The sequence below is a fragment of the Carassius carassius genome, chromosome 25, assembly GCF_963082965.1.
Source record: "Carassius carassius chromosome 25, fCarCar2.1, whole genome shotgun sequence".
NCBI lineage: Eukaryota > Metazoa > Chordata > Actinopteri > Cypriniformes > Cyprinidae > Carassius > Carassius carassius.
The window spans coordinates 17,826,317-17,849,263 of NC_081779.1; the positions used below are offsets into that span (position 1 = coordinate 17,826,317).

Sequence of the window (22,947 nt, forward strand, 5' to 3'; positions counted from 1 at the left end):
CAAAAAAAAGGGAAGTGATTTCTTTGTGGATCTGCTGAACAGGGTGACGTGTTTTACAGGGTTCCCCTGGTCAAAGACATCAGAGACCGATCAGGGAATTTTGAAATTGGTTTTTCCAAATCTAGAAATGTCATGGAAATTTCTTTAAACATTTGTTTCCTCGTTATGCTCGGTTTTAAAATGTTTAATCAGTATTGCTTGATAGTGCTTTTAAGCAGTTTGACATGGCTTAAACTAAGCCAGGATTAGGCCGTAGTTCAATTAGGACATTTAAGTAATTTTTTATTAAAATAGTTTCTTTCAGTTAAAACAGCTCAGACTTAGACTTTAGTCTGGGAGTAAGTTTAAGCCTCGCCTGTGAAACCGGGGACAAGTGTTTGAAATCAGTGGTTCTAAACCCACAAAAAAAAGGCTCCCTTTGTCCAAGAAAATTATTAGGCCTCCCTATGTAATAGGTTAATAAGTTTCTGTGGTTGAAATAATTATAAACTAAAAATAATGTAAGTTTAATGTTGTACATGTTTTTTCTTTTTAGTGTTTCAATTTAAAATAAGAATACATTGTACATTTAAATAATTTTGGACCCCTGTCCCACTGCTTTACATCACCTTATTTAAGTTATTTCCCGTGTTTGTCACTGAACTGTAGTAATGTTAACTTTAAATGTTTTGAATATTCATTCGAAAGACGTGTCTTATTAAACAAAACTTTGTTCCAGGCAATGAGTCGCGCTTTCATTTCCGTTTCGAGGTGATGTCAGTGGGCGGGGTTTCCGACTCGGTGACGTGAATGGAAAAGAGACTCAAGTAGCGGACATCATCAGAGCAGTATCGAGTAACGTTACAGGGCAGGACAGAGGCCTGACATCTTCCCCTCGGACTGATCCTCGGGAGTGTAGTAGCGGACCCCTCTAGAGTGAGATTACTCAGATTTACAGGACAGTCGGTTGAGTGTACACGGTGTAACGTTTCAATAGCACCGAAGCTCACTGCGTTCCGCCCTATTCTGCTTCACCTGCTCTTAGTTCTATCAGATCCATCTGTACGGTAAGTGCCCAACTGATCTGTCGTCATGCTTACGCTTCTGTCTCGTGAGCGTCTATGATTTTAAAATACAGTAATGTTGTCAAGAGTGTTCTGATATTATTGTGTGATAGTTCACATCCCAGTGGCGTGACAGGCCACTCGGATCTAATCAACACTGTTTTGTTTTACTGTAATCCGTTCTATAAGGGCAGCTAATACCTCTTTTGTATACATTGCTGTTTTAGTTATGTTTCAGTAGTTAAGCTTAAAGTAGACTGGACACAAGCTAATCTTTAACAGTTTAAGGACAGTTTAGAGTGTGTGTGTGTGTGTACAAGTTTTTTCTACACTGGTGGGGACAAATACCTGAATACACACCAACTCACTGTGATAGATAAGAGAGATACAAAAGCTTATAAACCATACAGAATGATTTTTATTTGTGTGTGTGTGTGTGTGAATGTAAAAATGCAGAAAGTGTCCTGTGAGGGGTAGATTTAGGTGTAGGGTTGGTGTAGGGCAATAAAATACAGTTTGTACAGTATAAAAATCATTATGCCAGAAAGCATCTATCTATCTATCTATCTATTAGCTATTTTTTACTATGCTAATTTAGTTATTTTATTTTTAATAGTTAGACTTATGCTTAAATTAAAATTTAGAAAGAAAGCTTTGTGTGTGTGTGTGTGTGTGTATATATATATATATATATATATATATATATAATATCTCAGCAGTTATGCTTGAACCAATACAGAAAAGCTAAGATTTAACTTATTTATTTATTTAAAATTCCCTCAGCAGCTTTAAATGTAGACGTCTGGACATCTAGTCACCTCTCGCATGTGTACATAACTTGTCCGTTTTTGTGAATTGAGATTCTTGTCTTGCTGGCCTGCTTTGTTGACTCTGGCTGAGGCCTGGCCTGCCTTTTGTGGTGATTCTTCCTCAATAACACCATACTAAATATAGAGTGTACTGTTTCATCATGAACTTTACAGTATTTCATGAATTCATTGTAACTTTTATTTGTGTTAGACGTTTGGGCAACACTTCTAGTGTAAGAAAGGAATGCACAGAATGAGTCTGGTTTCACTTCTTCTTTTGTGTCACCAAGTATACGGTTAATTCCAATCTTTCTTGTCTTTTTTTTTGGGCAATCCAATTTACCGTAAACCACCATGTGACTGTTAAGAACTGATACAATCGAGATCTCTAGTTTCTCAAGAACCCGTGGCTGTTTTTCTCTTGTACCAGCCTCATTGACTGTAGTAGCTGAGTGTGGCATGTACTGGTGTTAGTCATGTTTTGTATCGCGGAGTCACGGACTGTTAGTGAGTCTTTGTACAGTGCATGAGACGTGATACGCGATTTTGACTCCTGTGAGGATACGATGAAGGATGAGGTTAGCTGGAGAACCCTGGTTAAACACAACCACCTGCTCGACACAGACATTCACACAGATTAAAGAGATTTCATTATCACAGCTCATCTAATGGGTTAGTTAGACGTCTGCCAGTACTTCCTGCCCTCCCCGTCACAATGGAGAGGTTAAACTGCGTACGTGTCGACAGAATACTGACAGTTCTTTAAGTCTAACCAAATCTTCTGGGTATGGATTAGTTTAAAAATCTATCACAATTACATTATTTACAATCGTATCAGTCCAAACCACTATTTCTATACTGTTATAGTATTTGTTAATAATATTTTGAATTAGCTTTTATTATTATTATCATTTATTATTTTTAAATTTTCAATTCTAGTTTTAGTAATGTTATTGTTTTTGATGTGTCATTTTCATTAAGGTTTTGTTTCTAATTAGCTTCAATGTATTTTTATTTCAGTCTGCAGGTTTAGACATTTTAGCGCTTCAACTTAATTAATTTCAGTTCGTTTCCAACATTTTTGTTCATTTTTTAGGAGTGAGTTTTTCATCTGATATTTATATTTTATATTATTTTAGCTGTATTTCAACTAACAAAGATGATTTTAATATTTAGTTGCTGAAAAGTTCCGTGGGACAAAAAAGGAGATATTCTGAAGAATGTGCTGGTCACTATTTTTAATGTGTGTGAATCGTTCTATTGAGTCAGAACCAACTGATTCTTGAGATTATCAGGGAAGTCTGGTTCCTAGAACAAACCTGTCATATGTTTTCAGAAGACCAGAAATATAGCTAACAAGCCATTTGAACTACTTTTATAATACTTTTGAGAAATGTCCTCCTTTTTTTTTTGTCCCACAATAGAAAGAAAATCAAATAGGTTTGGAACTAGAGGATGAGTAAATAAAAACTATTTCATTTTTGTGGGTGAAGTTAATACTGTTGAATTGAAATCAACAATACTCTGAACCTACTTTGTGTAAAATGATAAAGTTGCAGATGGAAAACAAGACAGCAGGACACATGCAGGCTTTGCTAAGAACAGTAATCCTCAGTGGAGCTTCAGGTTGGTTATGTAATGGCTAGAGATCCAGTTGCCCACCTGTACGCCAGTTGGTCCATGTGACTGATGTGTGTGTGTGTGAGATAGAGACAGACTGAGCCGTGGTCTGGAGCCGTAGGATGATATGAAAGTGCTGAGGTGTGGTTTCAGGGTCTGTCGCGGGCGGAAGTGTCAGTCTCACTCTCTTATCTCTCATGGTAATGATGGGTTGTGCAGTAAAGCATTGACCACAGGCCAAACTCTATGCACAGTTATTTTCTGTACTCTTCTTTCAGTGCTCTCTCTGTTGATGTTGAATTATATATAGCTTCTGTCTTTGTGTGAATTGTGTTGTGTCCTCATTCTCTGCCGTATTCTCATAATAACCCAAGAGTTTGCAAGCCTATGCTGATTTGTAGCCTGCATGGTTCATTTGTGGTTTCTGATAATAATTCATCTTCTGAATGCTTCTGTGACGTGTTGATAAATGGTCTGGAAAAAAACACAATTCATTCTGAAACAAAACTTTGCAGTGAGAGAATACGAAACTAATATTCCAGCTCGTTTTAAGGGATCTCGCAGTTATCTTACAGTAAGTGTCTGTAGTAAGGAGGATCTGCTTTCATTATGCAAAACGAAAAAACCTATAGCAAATATGGAAAATAAAAACTAATAATTATATAAAATACAAAAATAAACCACAATATTACCTGCTAAATACCAGTTATTGTTATTCATCTAAAATTGTAATATATATAGTAAAGTGTACATATAGTAAACAACTTTTGTCGTTACAAATTCTATTATCAACACACTAATCTGATTATAAGTATTAAATTATCACATTTGATTTTAATTATAATTGAGTATTAGTGATGATTTAATATTATCTAGTCTATGCCCTGTTGTAAATAAAAACGCGTGAGAACCTGTTTTTATACAGTCTTTGGTAAGAACGTGTTCTCACACCTATGAACCACAAAGCAAACCAAAAAAATCGCAGTAACTGACATCCATGCTGTGTTCCTGTTTTCGAAGGTTTGAATACATAAACTCGTTGCTAAATGGAAAAAGCAGGCTGCTATAATTTCCAGCTGCAGCGGTGTAAGCAGAAAACAGCTTCTTGTGAACTGACACATCATTCAGAGCTGATAAATAATGGAGCAACTTTTGTTGAACAACAAACGCAGCCACACCTATAACCAAAGTCTCTTTAAGACTATAGTCATATCTTTGAAATGCTTCTCGGGCATCCGAGTGCAGCTTCTATCTCTTTGAATGGGAAAACATCAAATCCTCCAGAACTGTTAACTAAGCTTACGATTAAATTTCATATTTGAAATCACCAAAGAAATCTGACAACATCTGTGTCATAAATGTGTTTACTTTTGCTCCAATAGCGTTATAAAAAGCTTATTAAATGCTTTGCATTTTCCCCATTCATAACTATACGAGTGACGTGTCTTGGGTGTTCTATATTCTTTGCTATAACACACACACACACACACACACACACACACACACACACAGCGGGTTCTGCTTTGTAAACTTTCTATCTGGTGCCAAGATGTGACAGATTTTCCAGAAACAGCTTTTGTTGTGGATCTTGCATCCCTCACACACACACTAAACCTCAGAGAGCACAGATGGTAATTATGTGTCATTGGTTGCATTAGCAGAAACTTCCGATGTGCAATGGAGGGATATTACCATCTCCGCCCCAAGTTATAAACGGGAGACTGCAGTGATTCAACAACTTTTCAACCTGCCTGTTAAGAATAGGCAGACCTGTTGAGATCGTATGGAATTTTCCTGTTTCCATCGGCTAGACTCTTGCATTTTTAATGCGTCTACTATTCCTGCCTCTCAGTCATGTACAGTATAGAGCACATAATAATGGTTGCATCTTCCTGTCATAATGGGTCAAGATATCAGGACACAGTGGCTAAGAGCAATGCGAAAGTACTCTGTGTGTGGAAAAGTGGGTCATACTGACTGCTGTCACTGCGTACCTTGCAGATCCATGGACGCCAGCAGAGAAAGCTTTAGTTTACTATGCTTTATGCTGTGACTCTCTTGCTCGGATACAGTGCTAACTAGGGAAAAATGCAGTTATAATGTTTTAAAATATATATATATATATATATATATATATATATATATATATATATATATATATATATATATATATATATATATATATATATATATATATATATATATATATATATAACCATAGTAATACCATGTTGTTGTTTTTTAAACACCCTGTCATAATAAACACCATTGCACATAAATATATTAATATTATCATTGTTTATTATTACAGGTGTATTCATGATTATCATAATTACGAGATTATGACTCTTTGTTTAACTTGTAATTACAAGTTTTACTGAATTTTCTGAAAGCTCTGGCTTGAATACTACAGTATCATATGGAAACACTCAAGATGGCTGTGGCTTCACATGTTGGAAAGTAGATTATCATTATATTTCTGTTATAGTAATGAAAGATTATTCTAAAAAAATAAATGAAAGCCATTCAGTATAGATACAAAACAACATACAAAAATGTTATGTATAAATAGCACAGAGCTTAATAACTAATGTCCTGCTAAATATTAATAAGGCATGTACATAATTATTACAGTGACTTACTTACATTACAGTGTTTTTTAATTTTTTTTATTGATTGCTCAGATAATAGAAATTGCACTGATTCATTTGTTAATAGTGTTGCTGTAGAAACGCATAATTCCAAGTCTGAGGATGTGAAGACCGAGTTGTGGTCTAGTAATTACAGACTGTAATTATGATGCACCTTAGGGGTCTGTGGTATAGACATCATGTTGTTTATTTGTCTGTTAAATTATTTGAAGATATATTTCAAAATGTTCTCATACAGTGACAATTGAATAGACCTCTTCTAAAAGTAAAAAAAAAGCCAGGTTTATAGAACGGTCCTGATATCATAAATCAAGACAAAATAATAGTGATGCACCGAAATGAAAATTCTGCGCCGAAACCGAAAATTTAGGATGCACTTGGCCGAAAACCGAAACTGAAGCCGAAAATGGCTTCTTTTAAAAACGTATATATATATATTGCTTGGATTTAATGGATCTGAATTGAAAAATCACAATATAATAATCAAACTTTTATTAACAGTTACATAAAAAAACATAAAATATTTTTTACAATAAATATAGATAATAATTATTCTTCAAGTTTTATGTTCCATCAAATAAAATAGTTTTTAAAAATTGTGCAAAAAAATCCTCAATTTTGGAGATTTTTGCAGAACAAATGTTACATATTGCAACTTTGGTGTCCTCTCGTATAGGGCTGTCACTTTTGTGAAAAAAAAAAATCCTGTTCGATTTTTGAGACATAGGCAAAGTGTTCATTGAATCGTTAGTAAATTGCCTATATTTGGCGTTGATCCGTTTTTCAACGCCAAATATAGGCAAATCCACCGACAACTAAACAGGCATTAGGGTGAACGTAAAGAGGGCGCTTGAGACGCGCACAAGTCAGCAATGTGGACTGCCATAAAATCAATGAAAAACATTACTGAAGGCTACATTGATATTATGCACTAATAGGCTCTGTGTGTGTGTGTGTCAGAACCTGCAGTTGCTGTGTGACGCGCGTTCACTGCGAGCGTATATGGTGGTCTCTTCCCCTTCCCCCTCGCACAAGTAAACCGATTTGTGCGATGCATGCATTAGTACAGGGGTCATCGCAGCAGAAAACCAGGACACATCAGTCTTAGATGAGTTTGTGTAGCTCATGTATATGTGGTGGTGGTGTTTTTTGGGTAGGAATATGTGCCAAAGAGCTTGACGGATTAGACTGTCCTACAGAACCATTTCCTCTGCTTCAGTAAGGCATTTGCTTACAATATTGATGTCCCTCTCACTTATAAATAAATGAACAGAGTCTGGTGGAAGCATGCACTCATGTGTTATGTGATGTACGGTGTTAATATCTGCTGGGTGTGTATATGTGTTCGTAAGGGCCAGAGTCACTATGAGGGTCCTGTTTGCTGGGTCCATAGTGGGAATCTCCATGGCAACTGCACTAGCAGCACAGTGTGAAGTGGAGAGGGAGCTCTCGAGTGTGTGAGAGGGTGTCATCAACAGTGAGACAAAGACACAAATCTAACACAAAATGGAAGGATAGAAAATGTGATAAGAGAAATCAGTTTCTAACAGATTAAAGTGACAGAATCAATGACTCCTCGTTTTCAAACGGCTAGTAAGTGGTTTGTGTCAGTCACTTCATGAGTCAGGTGCAATGAAGAGTTAACTGTGAAATGAAAAGAGATTGAGAATAAAAGAAGGGAGGAGTGTGTGTACTGAGCATGCTCCTCCTGCAGGCTGTTTGTGCGCTGTGCTAACTTCCTGTGCTATTTATCTTCCTTAACAGACCGGCCGATTCAGAAGAAGAGAACAGCGAACTGGAGCACACACATCTCAGCTCCGCAAGCAAGAGAATTCAGCGGAGGCAACAGAGGACGAGTCCTCGGAGAGGAATACGATATCTTGAACCAGATTCATTTTTTACTAATAACTTGGATATCCTCGTTGTCTTTAAACACCCCTGTGTTTAATTGACAGTATCTGTCAGTTTTGGGGTACAACAATTTGTTTTTGTTTCCTGGTTTCTTTTCTTTTTCTGTTCACGAGAAGATTGTTGGAGTGGAAGGACTTTCTTTTCCCCATCCTTTTCCCTTTTGGCTCAGTCTAGTTATCTTTCCGTTTATTGTTTAAACACGAATCCCTGTTATAGTTAAGAGGAAGAAATTACTTCATAAATGGAATTTTCCCTATGGGAGAACTAACGGGAATTTGTTGAGACCTTGACAAACATTCTTTTGTGTATCGGGAGTGTCCGTGTCCTTGAGGTTTGGAGCTTCGTTGAAATCATTCGGAGACGCTTCACACAAACTCCTCTAACCCAAACTCGCTGACCTCTCGTAAGGACTCAAGTAGGGGGACATTACAAGATTGTTTTTGGGAAATGGGATCTGAAAAGGACTCTGAATCCACCCACTCCTCGGTTAGTGGCATTCCCAATCCGAAATGCCGTGGGCCAGGCAAGAAGCAAGGAAGGATCTCTTTTCATAGTCTCTTCTATGGCAAACGGGGATCCAGGGGGAACAAGGCTAATGTGGGAACTCCCCTTGCACAACAACTCCAGCAACAGCAGCTTCTCCAGCCCCCCACACCCACCAATGTTTCATCAGACTCCTCAACGGCAGACTCGGCTGAACCTTTGTCCACCAGCCAGGCCTCTTTGGGAGGTCAGGAACTCCTAGAGTGTCCCCTGTGCCTGGTGCGACAACCTGCGGAGCAGCTTCCTGAGCTCCAGGGATGCAGCCATCGGTCGTGCCTGTGCTGTTTACGGCAGTACTTGCGTATCGAGATCACAGAGAGCCGAGTGCAGCTCAGCTGTCCAGAGTGTGCTGAACGACTTGCCCCAAGGCAGGTGGCCCTCATCTTGGATGATCCCAACCTGATGGAGAAGTATGAAGAGTTCCTGCTACGCCGCTGCCTGGCATCGGACCCTGATTGCAGATGGTGTCCAGCTCCGGACTGTGGGTAAGACTGGTTTGATGTTAGGGAATTGTACAATGTTTTGAATAGGAAATGTTGCTTTATATTTAAGATAGATGGACAAAATTATTGAGTTTGCAAGACTCAAATTCCCATGTGAAGATATATCATGTTACAACATTCAATGAGGTTCTAGGGAATTGTGGGATGTTGCAACAGCTTTGGGAGGGACACTACTGTTCCAGTATTATATTCCCCTGTGCACATAGTGAGGTCATTATACAGATGATTTACTGAGTAAATGATGTGGGAGAACTTGACTAGCCTAAAGCCCACATCTGAACCCCAGTTAAGATCTTTGGGAGGAAGTGAATCTAATGGTGTAGGTTTGGTTGAAAGTTGGTAGGGACATATTTATTTTATTTTATTTAGTCATTTATCAGACGCTTTTATCCAAAGCGACTTACAAATGAGGACAACATATTGCAAGGAGGCACGGGACAAATCTGAGATTATATATATATTTAAAAACAGCGATTATTGGACCTTAATCATATATAAAATGGCTGTTTATTAAATTGCATTTCAGAAAGAGGTCTGGAAATGTATTCAGATTAACATCCCCTCATATCATAAGTCTCATTTCCTATTTTCTTTGCAATATTATATTAGATATGACTGCTGACCTATTGTGTTCCTGATACATGTGGTGACCTCACTATGAATCTTCCCTTTACTTTTAACATTTAAATGTTATGCTGCCCTGTAGTCGGTGGTGGACATGGTCATAAGCGACATAGGGCAGCAACGTTTGGCATGAAGTGCCTCCCTGCATAAAGCTGTCACACTTCATTACTCTCATTCCAGTGCTTTTGGTTCCAGTGAAATCACAAAATGAAAGGCAACCCTAATCTGCTACTGAAATCCATAAGCATCTATTGATATTCAGATGGTACTTTAAATAGTGATGAATCAAAAATTCAGCAACCCAAAATATACAGTCATATACATGGCCAAAACAGTTTTGGAGGGCCAAAGTCATTGGCAGAAACAGTTTAATTAGCATTTCTCCGATGATGTGTTTTGTGTTTTTGTGTGTGTTTCCTGCACACAATGTGGATGTGTACAGGAGTGTCGACACACTTCACAGTGTCTAAAAATTTATGTCGGAGTAGAAAAATGTGAAAGTTATTCAGCTGAAATATTGAGTGGTGGCTCATTGCTGTAGAACTTTACCACGATTGGTTTAATATATCCCCTGAGAACACGACACCTTGACCCAGTTGCGCAATTTAATTACGGAAACTTTATTTTTGGTTTCAGTTTTTGGCCAAATGAACACTAGAATTTTAGTTTCAGTATTTCAGTTAAACCATTGGAAAACCAATTTGCTGTATTCCCTCTTGATTTCAGCCTAACACAGCTCTTCCCACACCCTTACGCATTCATATCCATCAAACACTCTACAGTTTTAAGGCATCCTAAAACTGCCTACATGTTGGTTGAGAGATTTCTAGTTTCTCACCCTACATGCTCTTGTGCGTGAAGGAGAGCAAATCCAGCAATGTTCCAACATCTGTTTGAAAACCTTCCCAAAAGGATTGAAGCTGTTAGGAAAGAACCAGCTCTTTATTAAAGCCAATGGTTTTGAAACTAAAATCTCAATGAGGGTGTGGTATTTGGGGCGACCACATACTTTTTACCAAATGGTGTATTAAATGCACTTCTATCTATATATTTCCAATCTTTGTCAGATTCAGTAAAAGTAAGAGGATGTATTTAACAGTTTCTCTTTGTTCTGTGTGCTTCGCCGAGCGTAGGAGGCATTTGGACAGTTGTAAGGAAAACTTGCATTTGTGTGGGAAGCCTAGCTTAGCTGATGTATCATTCTGAGAGAGTGTGATTTCCTTCAGAGGACTTTTACAACCTGTCCAAGGTTTGTCAGTCATATTGATGTGCCAGTGACCTACATTTAAGAGACCTGATTCTGTCTGCGTCTCTGTATGTTTCAGTCACTGCCACTTCCTATCAGGCCCACGACCGGGGATAAGGGGTTTTCATATGTTCTGGGAATTTTTCAAAAAAGGTCATTTTGGTCATTAGAGATCACACTATTGGCTATTTGGTTATTTAGTTGCATCGTATGAGGTTATTAAATGAAAGTGTGACAGTTTTTTTTGCTGTAGGATACGTTAAGGTTCACCAAGGTGGTTGCCTATTTGTGGACTAAGAACTAGGAATCTCCCACCTTAGACGATAAAAATACTTTTGATTTCATAATCACAGAAACAAACCCTTGTTTTGCTGGCAGAAAAGGTTTCCCAGTTAATTTTGCTGTATCATTTCCAGTCTATGGTGCTGCTTATAACCCATCAGCCCTCTAACCAGCCTTGCATCAGCTTGATTGAAAATCCAGAGCTGCCAATGGGAGAAAGGACCCGCTTGTTTCTCTCTCCATCAGTGATAAGTTGCTAAGGCAACTGAAATGCGGCACAGAGGTAGAGTTGCTATGGGTAACTGAGGCTGGTATTTGATTAAGACAATCATTGGCTACTCACTTGACCGTGTACGCATGCCATGATGTCTTTGTGAGCTTCAAATTAGAGTATTGATTTCATTGTATTTAATCCTAGTGAGCTCTGAGTGTTCTGGTAGATCATAATTATGTGTAATGAGGTCAGTTTCAGCTTGACTCTACATGAAGGGTGTGTGTGTGTGTGTGTGTGTGTGTGTGTGCGCGCCAGTACATGCAGGTAATTGGAAGCTCTTTGTATAGGATGGCTCACTTCTCCATTGCAACTGAGCTGATTAATGAGTTGTCTGGCTGAAGGAGGAATGTTTTCTTCAGAACCTGCTTTAACTTCAGCCAACAGGTCATAACATGTGCTTAAAATTAAGATTGTTTTTGTCACGCTATTGTTAAACAGGAAAGTTAGGTCAGGGTTTTTTTTTTGATTCGGAGGGCGAAATCAGCTTTTTCTTTCACTGGAAAACCCCACCCACCCATTTGATCTACTATCAGTGTTTATTTAGCCATAAAATCATTTAAAAAGTTTTAATCTTCAGTGATTTAATCTTAAGATTTTTTTTTTAAAGATTTCAGAAATAGGCTATGTTTGTTAATAATCTTTGTGCTTACTATGTAGTTGTTCTGAGGTCTGAAGTAGAATTTGGCAGCTAAGTCATTTTTTTTGGAAAATAATAAAATGCTCCTGGAATACTTTGAAACTCTCACGGCATGAACATACTGCAATAAATCCTCCTCGTTTTTCATAATGTAGTAGTGTCTGTACCTGCTAGTGTTTTCCTTGACATTAAAAGGAATCTGACATTACAAAAAATCTGAGTAGGGAACACACTGATCCTTGTGTATATGATTACTTTGGGGGCCAATTCTGTCATTTCAATCTTATTCAACTTTATCTGTGGGCATAATCATGAGAATGTCCTTAGAGATGGTATAATTAAAAAACAAGATTTAAAAAGTCTGAGATCTTTACATGGATATTTACATGGATTGCTCACCCAAATGATTTTACAATAATACATTTTTGGACACTACCATTTTAAAGTACCATTGAAATACCATTGTTTGTGAATATGGTAATCATATAGTACCATGGTATATATCAGAGTACCATACTATTACTCTCCAGATACAGTCTCAATACCATGTACTTCTGTAAGAGTAGATTGCACACATCTTGGTGTAATGATATGTTATATTACCCAAATGATAGATTTTATAGGAGAGTCTGATGACCTGGTTTGCCTCTTTCTCTTCGCAGGTTCGCAGTCATTGCCTCTGGATGTGCCAGCTGCCCCAGGCTGTTGTGTCGAAGAGAAGGGTGTGGTGCCGAGTTCTGTTACCATTGCAAGCAAATTTGGCATCCTAACCAGACCTGTGACTCTGCCCGCCAGCAGAGGGCGCTGTCCTTGAGAACGCACAGTAACCACTCACCCAGCTACACGGCCGAGCATGGACATGGTGAGTATTTAACCACCAATCCACCACTATTTTCTGTCCCACAAACATACAGTGAAGGAGAGACTTAAGCCAGATCCAGAGACTGTTAATATCATTTGGGGTTAAGCTCTTCATACCTGGGCTAGGATGCAACCACATAGCAACGTCCTAGAGACACCCAGATCACCCTAGCAAAAACATAGCAATGCCCTAGAAAACACTTCTCTTAAGGTGGTTGCAGACCCTAGCAACCACCTAGCAGCACCCTAGAAACCACCCTCACCCTAGCACATAGCAACAAAAAATAGCAAATGAATGGTAACTACATAGAATATCCTAGCCATCTCCTAGTAACACCCTACAGACCACCAAGAACACCACAGCAACCATCTAGCAGCGCTAGAAACCACCCGAACCACCTTAACAAGACCACCCAAAAAACAGCCTGATCATCTTAGCAGCTACCTAGCAAAAACACTTAGTAACTTCAAAGCAATGCCCTACTAACCAACCAGAACACCCTAGCAACTACCCAGCAAGTACTTGGATCACTTTGAAAAAGACTATCACAAATTAGTGTATAAAAATAAAGTGTCAAAACTCTAGTGTGCTTTCTCTCTGGTTTATTAGGTTTCAGAGTGCCATTAGCCACTCATACGATTAGATTTGCTGTGTGCTTCTCCCTTGAGTGCTTTTATTTTGTGCACTTCAGTGTTCACTGCAGATTATTGAAGTTCCTCTTTCCCTAAAGGACTGCACTCTCTCCTCCTACTCGTCAAGTTCTGTCTAGTTTCTCTCCTGAATTCCAGCAGGAGTCTGCTAGCATCTCTTATTCTCTGTCTGGCATTCAGAAAGCGCTTCCTCAGCACACATTGTTTACTGCAGATACTGTCTGCCTGTACATGTGCTAAATCCCAACCCTCTAATCCCCCCTCAGCTGATGACATCAAGCCTTGCCCCCGATGCGGTGCCTACATCATCAAAATGAACGACGGCAGCTGTAATCACATGACCTGTGCTGTGTGCGGCTGTGAGTTCTGCTGGCTCTGTATGAAGGAGATTTCAGACCTGCACTACCTCAGGTACCTTCTGCCTCCCATCAGTGGGAATTCCTCAAACGACTTGCTCGAATCGAAAAATAATAATATTCTTTGTCTCCTCAGTCCATCAGGTTGTACGTTCTGGGGAAAGAAGCCATGGAGTCGCAAGAAGAAGATTCTGTGGCAGCTGGGCACTTTAATTGGTGCACCGGTGGGCATCACTCTAATCGCTGGCATCGCAGTTCCTGCTATGGTTATCGGCATTCCTGTTTACATTGGACGCAAGGTGCGAAATGCTAACATTCCCTCCAGCGTTACAGTTTAGAAGTTAATACGTAAACCTTTATCACTTGGAATCAGGAACAGAATATCCTTAAAAGGCCTGGGAATTTCCCTTTAGTCAGCCGTGCTGCTCAACCAGCATAATTGCTTTTGATATTACCATAATTCTAGAAAATGACTTCCTGGTGTAGGACACCGAGTTGCCATTAAACGTTATTTCCATGCTACAAAAGACATTTTGTTCTGTTTCAAAGAATTCATTCAGATTTTGAAGCTTTAGGATGCCAGTAGATCAGATCTTTGATTTTAGCCGATAAAGGCACATTTTTTTTGACAGTGCAGTAACACAGCTGCTGTTTTTCACAGATCCACGTTCACTATGAGGGCAAGAAAGCGTCCCATCACAGGAGGAATCTCGCTATCACTGGTGGTGTGGCGCTGTCAATCATCACGGCTCCAGTCATCGCTGCGGTCAGCGTGGGTTAGTGCTCCTGAAATCATTTACATTCGTATTTAGCAGATGCTTAACGCTTATTCAAAGCGATGTAAAAGCTGAAAATGCTGAAAAGCACATGCAAAAACCAGTCATTTCAATAAGAATCCACATGATTGGGAATTTTCTGTGAAGGCGAAAGATTTTCCCACATTGGGTTTCATATATCTCTACACTAATAACAATAAGCAACGGACCTTTTTTTGTCTGCAAAATGTAGCTAATGTGAAATGATATAGAATGATATAGGAAATGGTTATAGATCACTTAAAAAAAGTGATTTCTTAATCATGTTGTTTTAGACTTTCTCTCATCTGTTAAGCTGAATATTTAGAGAATATTCTAGCCATGTTCATGAATCATGTTTTTTTTCTATGTCAACTCATTGCCTCTGTGATTCAGTCACAGCAAATCAGTGAAGTCAAAGTTATCACACAAAGCTATCATATGGCTGTAGAATATGGAATATAAGTTATATGATTTTATGACACACCCATCCTTTGTAAAGCTTAAGCTTCAGTTCCTGTTCATTAATAATAGACTATTATTATTATTATATAGACAATTGCTTCTACATTTTAGCCTCAGCAACCGCAACTTCCGGAGCAGAACAATGTATGGAAATTTATGAGAAAATGTAGCACAAAAAGTGCCACAGCAATACTGATCTGATCCACCTATACACTACAAGTATTTAACTCTTTAATGGAACTTATTACTATAAAACTATGTTTTAATATGCTAAAATGTTTTGTGTATTAAACACTGTTGGTCATTTGTGTTTTAAAAGAAATCTCTCCAGTTCTCACCATGGCTGCATTTATTTTTAATCAAAAATACAGTAAAATTGTAATATTGTGAAAAAATGTTTTATCAATATGCTGGTTTGCTGATCAATCATTAATAGTGATCAAATATTAATAACGGTTCTTATTATTAGTGTTGGAAAAAAATAATAGAAATTTAAAAAGAACAGCGTTTATTTTGGAGTAGAAATATTTCTTCAAATTTAGTGGTAGTGTGTCATGGTTTCCACAAAATATTAAGAAGTGCAACTGTTACCAACAGGGATAATAATAAGAAATGTTTCCTGAGATCCCAATTAAGCATATTTACTCATTAACTATCCTTTTAACTTTGTTTTCAAACCCAGATATTGACTATAGCTCTTCCCTACAGGCATTGGCGTCCCCATCATGTTGGCGTATGTGTATGGTGTTGTGCCCATCTCTCTGTGCCGCGGCGGGGGCTGCGGGGTAAGCCGGGGGAAAGGACGAGGTGTTAGGATAGACTTTGATGAGAATGACGGGCCTATTACAGGTAAAAAAAAAAAAAAAAAAGATGACTGATCAAGTGTATCTTCGGAAAAAAAAACTTGGAAGTGCTGATCATTGTATTGAACCATCAATGTAGTTGCTGATGCATGGCGAGCGCTGAAGTCTCCCAGCCTGGGTGAGAGCAGTTTGGAGGGAGGAGCCAGTGGCTTCAGCACCACCTCTCCAAGCGAGGGGTTGTCTGTCGCCCCAGGGGGTCTAGGAGACATGCCCCACTTCAACACACTTGCAGGAGGAGCGCTTGGTGCGAGGACAGGAAAATACAGAAGGTATGAGGTCTTGTGGTATTACAGCGGCAGGGCATGCTGTATGATAAATACACAAGAGCTGCACTGTAAATATGGGTAATGTTCTTGTTTAATGGAAACATGTTTATGCTTCAGGCTGGAGGTGCAGGGAACAGAGCTGGGAAAGGAAGGTGCTGGAAGGGAGACGGGCAGCTTGGGAGCGGCCAGTGACTGTGCCAGCACTAGAGGCATGGCTGGATCAATCACTTCCTCTTACACCTTACCTGACAGGTGCGTGAATCACTTTGAATAAAAGCAACTGCTTAACGAATAAGTGCACAGTACTGAGTCTGAATTTGAAAATTGTCTCTTATGCTCACCGTTTAATTGATCAGTAAAACAGTAATATTGTGAAATATTATTACAGTTCTAAATAACTATTTTCTCTCTCTTTTTAAATATATTTTAAAATGTAAAATTACTGTGGTGGCAAAGCTGGATTTTCAGCAGCCGTTTTCAATATTAGTTTTTTTTTTTATAATTTATAATTCATCAGTATCAGATATTTAATCATTCATACTAATGTTTCTTATTTTTTTTTCTTATATACCTTTGCTGTCATCTAATAAAATCACACTGTTAACTATATTTAGCAAATCACAAAAAGATAATACATTTTTTTATACTGTGAATTATAATATTGTGGCACCTAAATTCTCATTTTTAAATGACTGATTTTAGTTTTTAATATTTTATTTTGTATTTTATTTAGACATATATTAGGAGATATACTGGTAATTATTAGATTTATTTAGCCAAAAATATTAGGTTACTTTATTTTAAGGTGTCCTTTTTACAGTGTAATTATACATTGAAGTACTGAGTAATATTAATTAACATACTTATTAAAGTGTTAGACTGAGGATTAGGGTTTGGTTTAGAGTTAGTTGATGTTATTATGGATAATGTATGGCTATAACTATAGTAAGTGCATGTAACAAGGACACTGTTAAATAAATTGTTATTTTACATGGCTATTTTATGGTTTTGGCCGTAACATGAAAATAATTATTAGCTTATGTGGATGGGCCAGAATTGTAATATTGGTGCATCCAGACAACAAAATATAAAATTACAGCAGCCTTGATTAAAAAACTGTTGGAAGTGATGCTTTGTCTCACATTTTCTGACCTGTTGTGTTTCAGAGAGGGCACTAACCTCGAGATCCAGGTGGACATTGAAACGAAACCAAGCCATCTGTGTCTAGCCACTGAAGAGGATCTGGCTCCGCCCCCTGCTGCCATGCCGCCCGGCTCAGGGGAGGAGCCTCAGGACTGCAGCTCCCGCAGGAGCGGGGTTATCATGGATTCCCCTCTGGGCCTGTCGCCTGGGATGTCTCTCAGGGAGGGTCTCCGAGACGTCACCCTCGCTCAGCCGGAAAGCATCCGCAGCGACCTAGAGATGTCCGACACACAATCAGACGACATCGCAGAGTTAACATCTGACGACTGCGACTCGCCCCGCCCCAAGAGCTGCCACCCCGCTCCCCCGCCGCAGACCACCTGCAGAGCCTTGAACCCCACCGACAGCCTGCACTGTCCCGACAACGTCATTCTGTACGTGTGAGAGAGACTCTCACCATTGCACAAACCAACCGTTTCTGAGCTTTTGATGCTTTATCTGTTCATTTGCTGCTTTTTGTAATTATTAAATCACCTTAATGGCATCCAGACAGCTCATGCGACTGAACTCATCGCTCTGCTTTCCTGTCCCGTCTGGTTATCACAGGCACGGACAGGTTCTCTACCTCTTCAGAAATTCATACTGTTATTCATCGGCTGGTGTTTACTTCCTCAGTGCGGACATGCCTTGAGCAAAAAAGCGCTGAATCGGTACTATAGCGGCCAGAAGAATTTCCCTAGAAAACACACAGACAAATAATGTGAAATGTTGCCAAGCACATGTATATAAGAGAGGCTTTCGAGTGGTTTGTATATGGATGACACATTACAGTATTCTTTGTATGTTTGTTTTACTCGTTTTTTAGTATTGACCTGGAAATTGTATGATTGGCCACATGCTTGTATTGTTTTGGTGGTGCTGGCCCAGTTTGCACAGAAGAATACACACACACACACACACACACACTTCAGAGTGAGAGTAAGGTCAGTGCAATGGGAGACTGATCTGAACTTCACTAGCAGACAGTTTGACCCGAGTCACTGACCGGCTGCCTTCCAAACTCCGATCCCTCACACTGTCTGTGACTCACTGACAGCACTGTATGTGCCCTCTTGAGATGAGACGTGAGAGAGGGATGGATGGATGTGTGGATGTTTACCAGTGTTGATTTTCTTGCTGGGTATTAAAATCATATATTATCAAGAATGGAACTGCCATTCAGACGCATGTCTGTTCTTAATAATATTATTTAATTATGATTTCTGGCCTGTTTTATCTCTTTCTTAAGCACATTGGCTTTTTTGGTTTGCGTAATGCATTTTTTTATGTTCATTTTCCCGCTAGCTGGATAGATGGAGAGAGAGATGGGTTAGATGGATGAGCACTCCTGCACTTTATCCCACTATTTATCATTGTTCTACATTGTAGGCTTGTATTTATGCACTTCATTTTTTTTTTTACTTTTGGAGCTTCTCTGGGAAACATTTGAATGGTGTAGTCATAATCTAGTTGTTTAATTTTGGGCGTAATTGTTTTGCATTCTTAACATGCTCTGCTTTCTGAATCTTAGAATTATCTTTGGCTGCAGAAAGAGGATCATCGGCTTTTACATGTAATGATGGATCAGCTTTGTCTTGTAATCAAAGGATTTGTGGTGTGTGTGTGTGTGTGTAGATGCTTTTTTGTTTTCAGGTTTATGAGCAGATTGTGAAAACTACTAGTTTTAACTTTAAACTGGTTATGGTGAAATGAGTTAACTAGATTCAGTCACAAGCAATATGCTGAAAGGAAGGTGTATTAAATCTGGTTTTGTTTTGTACATCCCCACAAAGAGAACTGCACTGGCTGTGAATGTTTGAATCAACATGAAAATAAACATTTCCTCCTTTGTGGCAAGTTTGAATGATTTATTTAACTCTTTTATTTGCATATATGCTGATAGGCTTCTAATAGTCTATAATGTATACACACTTCATTAGCATTACTGCACTGGTGTTATATTACAGGTCCAGCTTAAAATACAAAACACAATTATAATAAGACCCTCAGGTTCAGTTAAGGCTGAAAGAATCGTTGTAAAATTAATAAAAATACAATATATTGCTAAATTCATCAGTAAATATTGTGAGTCATATGCATGTTACAACAACATTTGTATAGGTTCACTGCAGAATTATTGTTGAGTGAAAATAAAACTTTTAAAAACATTTTTTGTTAACTGGAATAAAATAAAACTATTAGATCAAAAACTTAAACTAAAAGAAAATAAAGCCATGGTGAATAACTGAACGCTTTAAGTTTAATTTGAAGCACTAAAACTGAAATCTCTCTCTATAATAATACATATCAACGAATAAAGATGACAAAGGCACATACCAAACTACTTACATTTACTAAACTATTAAAACTACTATAGGCTAACTAACAACTAAAAAATAGCTGGAATTAAAATAAAAAACTACAAACATAAACCTAAGAGCCAAAAATGTGTCAACACTGCCCCCTACCGTGAGTGCGCGACATGGACGTCACAATGTTTTGCAGCAGTGACGCAAAACAAGCCTGCTTCACGGCAGCTGAGAGGTCGTTCGTGAACTGTGGGCCTGAAGAAGGTTAAAGTGACTCTGAACCGAACGGTCAGTGTTTGTATTTACAGTTTGAGAACTTGTGTATCTTTCACGTACTATTAATAAATCCACTAGCTTCAATATAAGCCTTTCGCTATACATACATTACGTTAGAATAAACGTATCGTTATCAGGCCTGCAGCAGTTAGGCTATCCAGTTAGGTTCAGCAGGACTGAGACTATCAGCACAACTTGTTTAATTCTGCGATGAAAATTTAAAATAAGCAAGCCTGCGAGTGTTAAACGTGGTTTAACTAACCTGTCAGATCGCTTTATTAAATGACCGCTAATGAATATTCTACTAATCAGATGCGAAAGCTCGTTACTGGTTTGTGCCCTTCTTAATTCGTCCTTAGACTAATAAAGGCCTTTAAAAGGTCTTAAATTGGAGCACAAAGTCTAAAATTAAGTTATGGCACTAAATGTTCCATGTTACAACTGCATTAAACAAACAAACAAAACTACAAAAACAAAAAAACTTCTTGTTTTCCAATACAAACAATCTTTAAATAAAGATATATTTGCTAGAAAAATAATTATAGTATTTTTTTTTTTCGGAGAGATTGAACATAATTAAGTGAGTTTAACAGGCCTATCTGTCAGCAGGTGTGAAAACTTTTTCATTTTTTTTTCTGAGCCTATTTGCAAATGTTTGTTCTTGTTTTAATCATAAACTCAATTAATTTTCTCATCAATTTGTCAGAAAACACCATTCTTGTCATGTCACTCACTCACTCACTTGGGAATAGAAGTATTGTGTTTGCGTGTGCAATCGGTTTGTAAATTTTGGAGATACTCAGTAGCTGCATATGACCACTTTGCTTTATTTGCTATATTAAAAAGGCGCTAGCAATTTCTAAACTTTGAGGCATAATATTATATAAAAATGAATAACTGCTTTGTTCATTGATAAGCTTGATTTCATTATTGCATTTGTCTTACGTGAAATATTTCTCTTCATTTCCAAGAACCATGCCGTTCATTGACCTCCAGTCAAGGCTGGGTATTAATCTGGACCAGTGGCTCTTGGCTCAGAGCGGGGAGCAGCCACAGAAGCGGGTCGCTCGCTGCCATGCCTTTGAGAAGGAGTGGATCGAGTGCGCCCACGGCATCGGCCAGACCCGGGCCAAAACTGAATGCAAACTGGAGCTGGAAGACTTCTACGAGTGCATGCACCGGCGAAAGACTGTAAGTACATTCAGAAATATTCAAGCAATGTATTTGAGGTTCTTCATGTTGCTAACATTATTATCATTACTCGTTACAGCAAGAGCGCTTGTATGAGGTGCGTAAGCAGAGGGAGAAGATGATTAAAGAGGGAACTTACACACCTCCTCCACACCACACAGGCAATGAGGATCCCCGGCCCTGAATCCAGCAACCCCCGTACAATCCCCCTCAACACACTCATACTGTTGTACAGGTGCTTCCTCACTCATGTATTATAATATAATTGCTGTATCAACACTGTTTAATGTCCGTGAAATAAATATGATGATTCCATGTAATTGTCTGTATTTTTTTGTGTAATAGAAGTTTTAAAGGGACAGTTCATTTTAAGTAACGTGACATTCAGCCAAGTATGGTGACCCATACTCAGAATTCGTGCTCTGCATTTAACCCATCCAAAGTGCACACACACAGCAGTGAACACACACACACTGTGAGCACACACCCGGAGCAGTGGGCAGCCATTTATGCTGCGGCGCTCGGGGAGCAGTTAGGGGTTCAATGCCTTGCTCAAGGGCACCTAAGTCGTGGTATTTAAGGTGGAGAGAGCACTGTACATGCACTCCCCCGACCTACAATTCCTGCCGGCCCGAGACTCGAACTCACAACCTTTCGATCGCGAGTCCGACTCTATAACCATTAGGCCACGACTTTCCCTTAAAAAAATTGTGTCCCTCTGTCATCATTTATTCACCCTCATGTAATTCATGACTTATTTGTTTTAATTTAAGGGTTTTTTTCCATGCAAGGGAAGTCAATGGTCACCAAAACATTCTTCAGTGCCATTATAATGCAGTGGTTCTCAACATTTTTAATCAAAAACAAAATATTCAAAGCCTCTCCAAATATTTCGGCTGTTATTATCACAAAGCTGCTTGTTTTTTTGTGTGATTCCAGAAATTTTAAGAACAGTGTGTTCTTCAGTAAGACCAATATATATATATATATATATATATATATATATATATATATATATATATATATATATATATTTTTTTTTTTTTTTTTTTTTTTTTTTTTTTGTTAGGGGGGGTTACAATTAGTTAACATCTTGATTTTATGTGTTTTTTTATATTTTATTTTAGATAATAGTTTATTTTAATACATTTGTATTTTTATAATTACACACACACACACACACACACACACACACATATATATATATATATATATATATATATATATATATATATATATATATATATATATATATATATATATATATATATATATATATATATATATATATATATATTAGTAATTTAAATGATTGAAATGGTTTTGAGCCTTAAATGAATGCAAATGTATTTAAGTGGTTTGGTTAGGCTTCCCATGGGAAAGCTTAATATGAATGCATCAATCCATTTGGCATCCCAATCACATTGCCAAGCCATGATTAGTTATTATTTAAGTTATTTTGCATGTTGGTCAGTGGGTGGCAGTAACAAACCACTATTTCTGAGCTTGAATTGTTGACTTAAAACTAATAAACAATGCATCACACTAAGGACAGCACAACTGGGAAATTACTTTTGTACTACCAAGACT

General features: G+C 38.2%; 2 protein-coding genes across 2 annotated transcripts; both read left to right on the forward strand.

Moving 5' to 3' along the window:
• The first annotated feature begins 784 nt into the window (after positions 1-784).
• Positions 785-19,433, forward strand: LOC132104315 (E3 ubiquitin-protein ligase RNF19B-like). The gene is made up of 10 exons (XM_059509693.1): positions 785-1,046; positions 7,888-9,062; positions 12,806-13,005; positions 13,922-14,066; positions 14,148-14,310; positions 14,673-14,787; positions 15,979-16,119; positions 16,213-16,402; positions 16,517-16,651; positions 17,566-19,433. Exons 2-10 carry the CDS (start codon positions 8,482-8,484, stop codon positions 17,984-17,986), a joined length of 2,091 nt encoding a protein of 696 aa, XP_059365676.1. The 5' UTR covers positions 785-1,046; positions 7,888-8,481; the 3' UTR covers positions 17,987-19,433.
• Positions 19,434-20,096: 663 nt separating this feature from the next.
• Positions 20,097-21,677, forward strand: ndufs5 (NADH:ubiquinone oxidoreductase subunit S5). Its single transcript, XM_059510281.1, has 3 exons — positions 20,097-20,178; positions 21,112-21,357; positions 21,437-21,677. Exons 2-3 carry the CDS (start codon positions 21,142-21,144, stop codon positions 21,539-21,541), a joined length of 321 nt encoding a protein of 106 aa, XP_059366264.1. The 5' UTR covers positions 20,097-20,178; positions 21,112-21,141; the 3' UTR covers positions 21,542-21,677.
• The last annotated feature ends 1,270 nt before the right edge of the window (positions 21,678-22,947 follow it).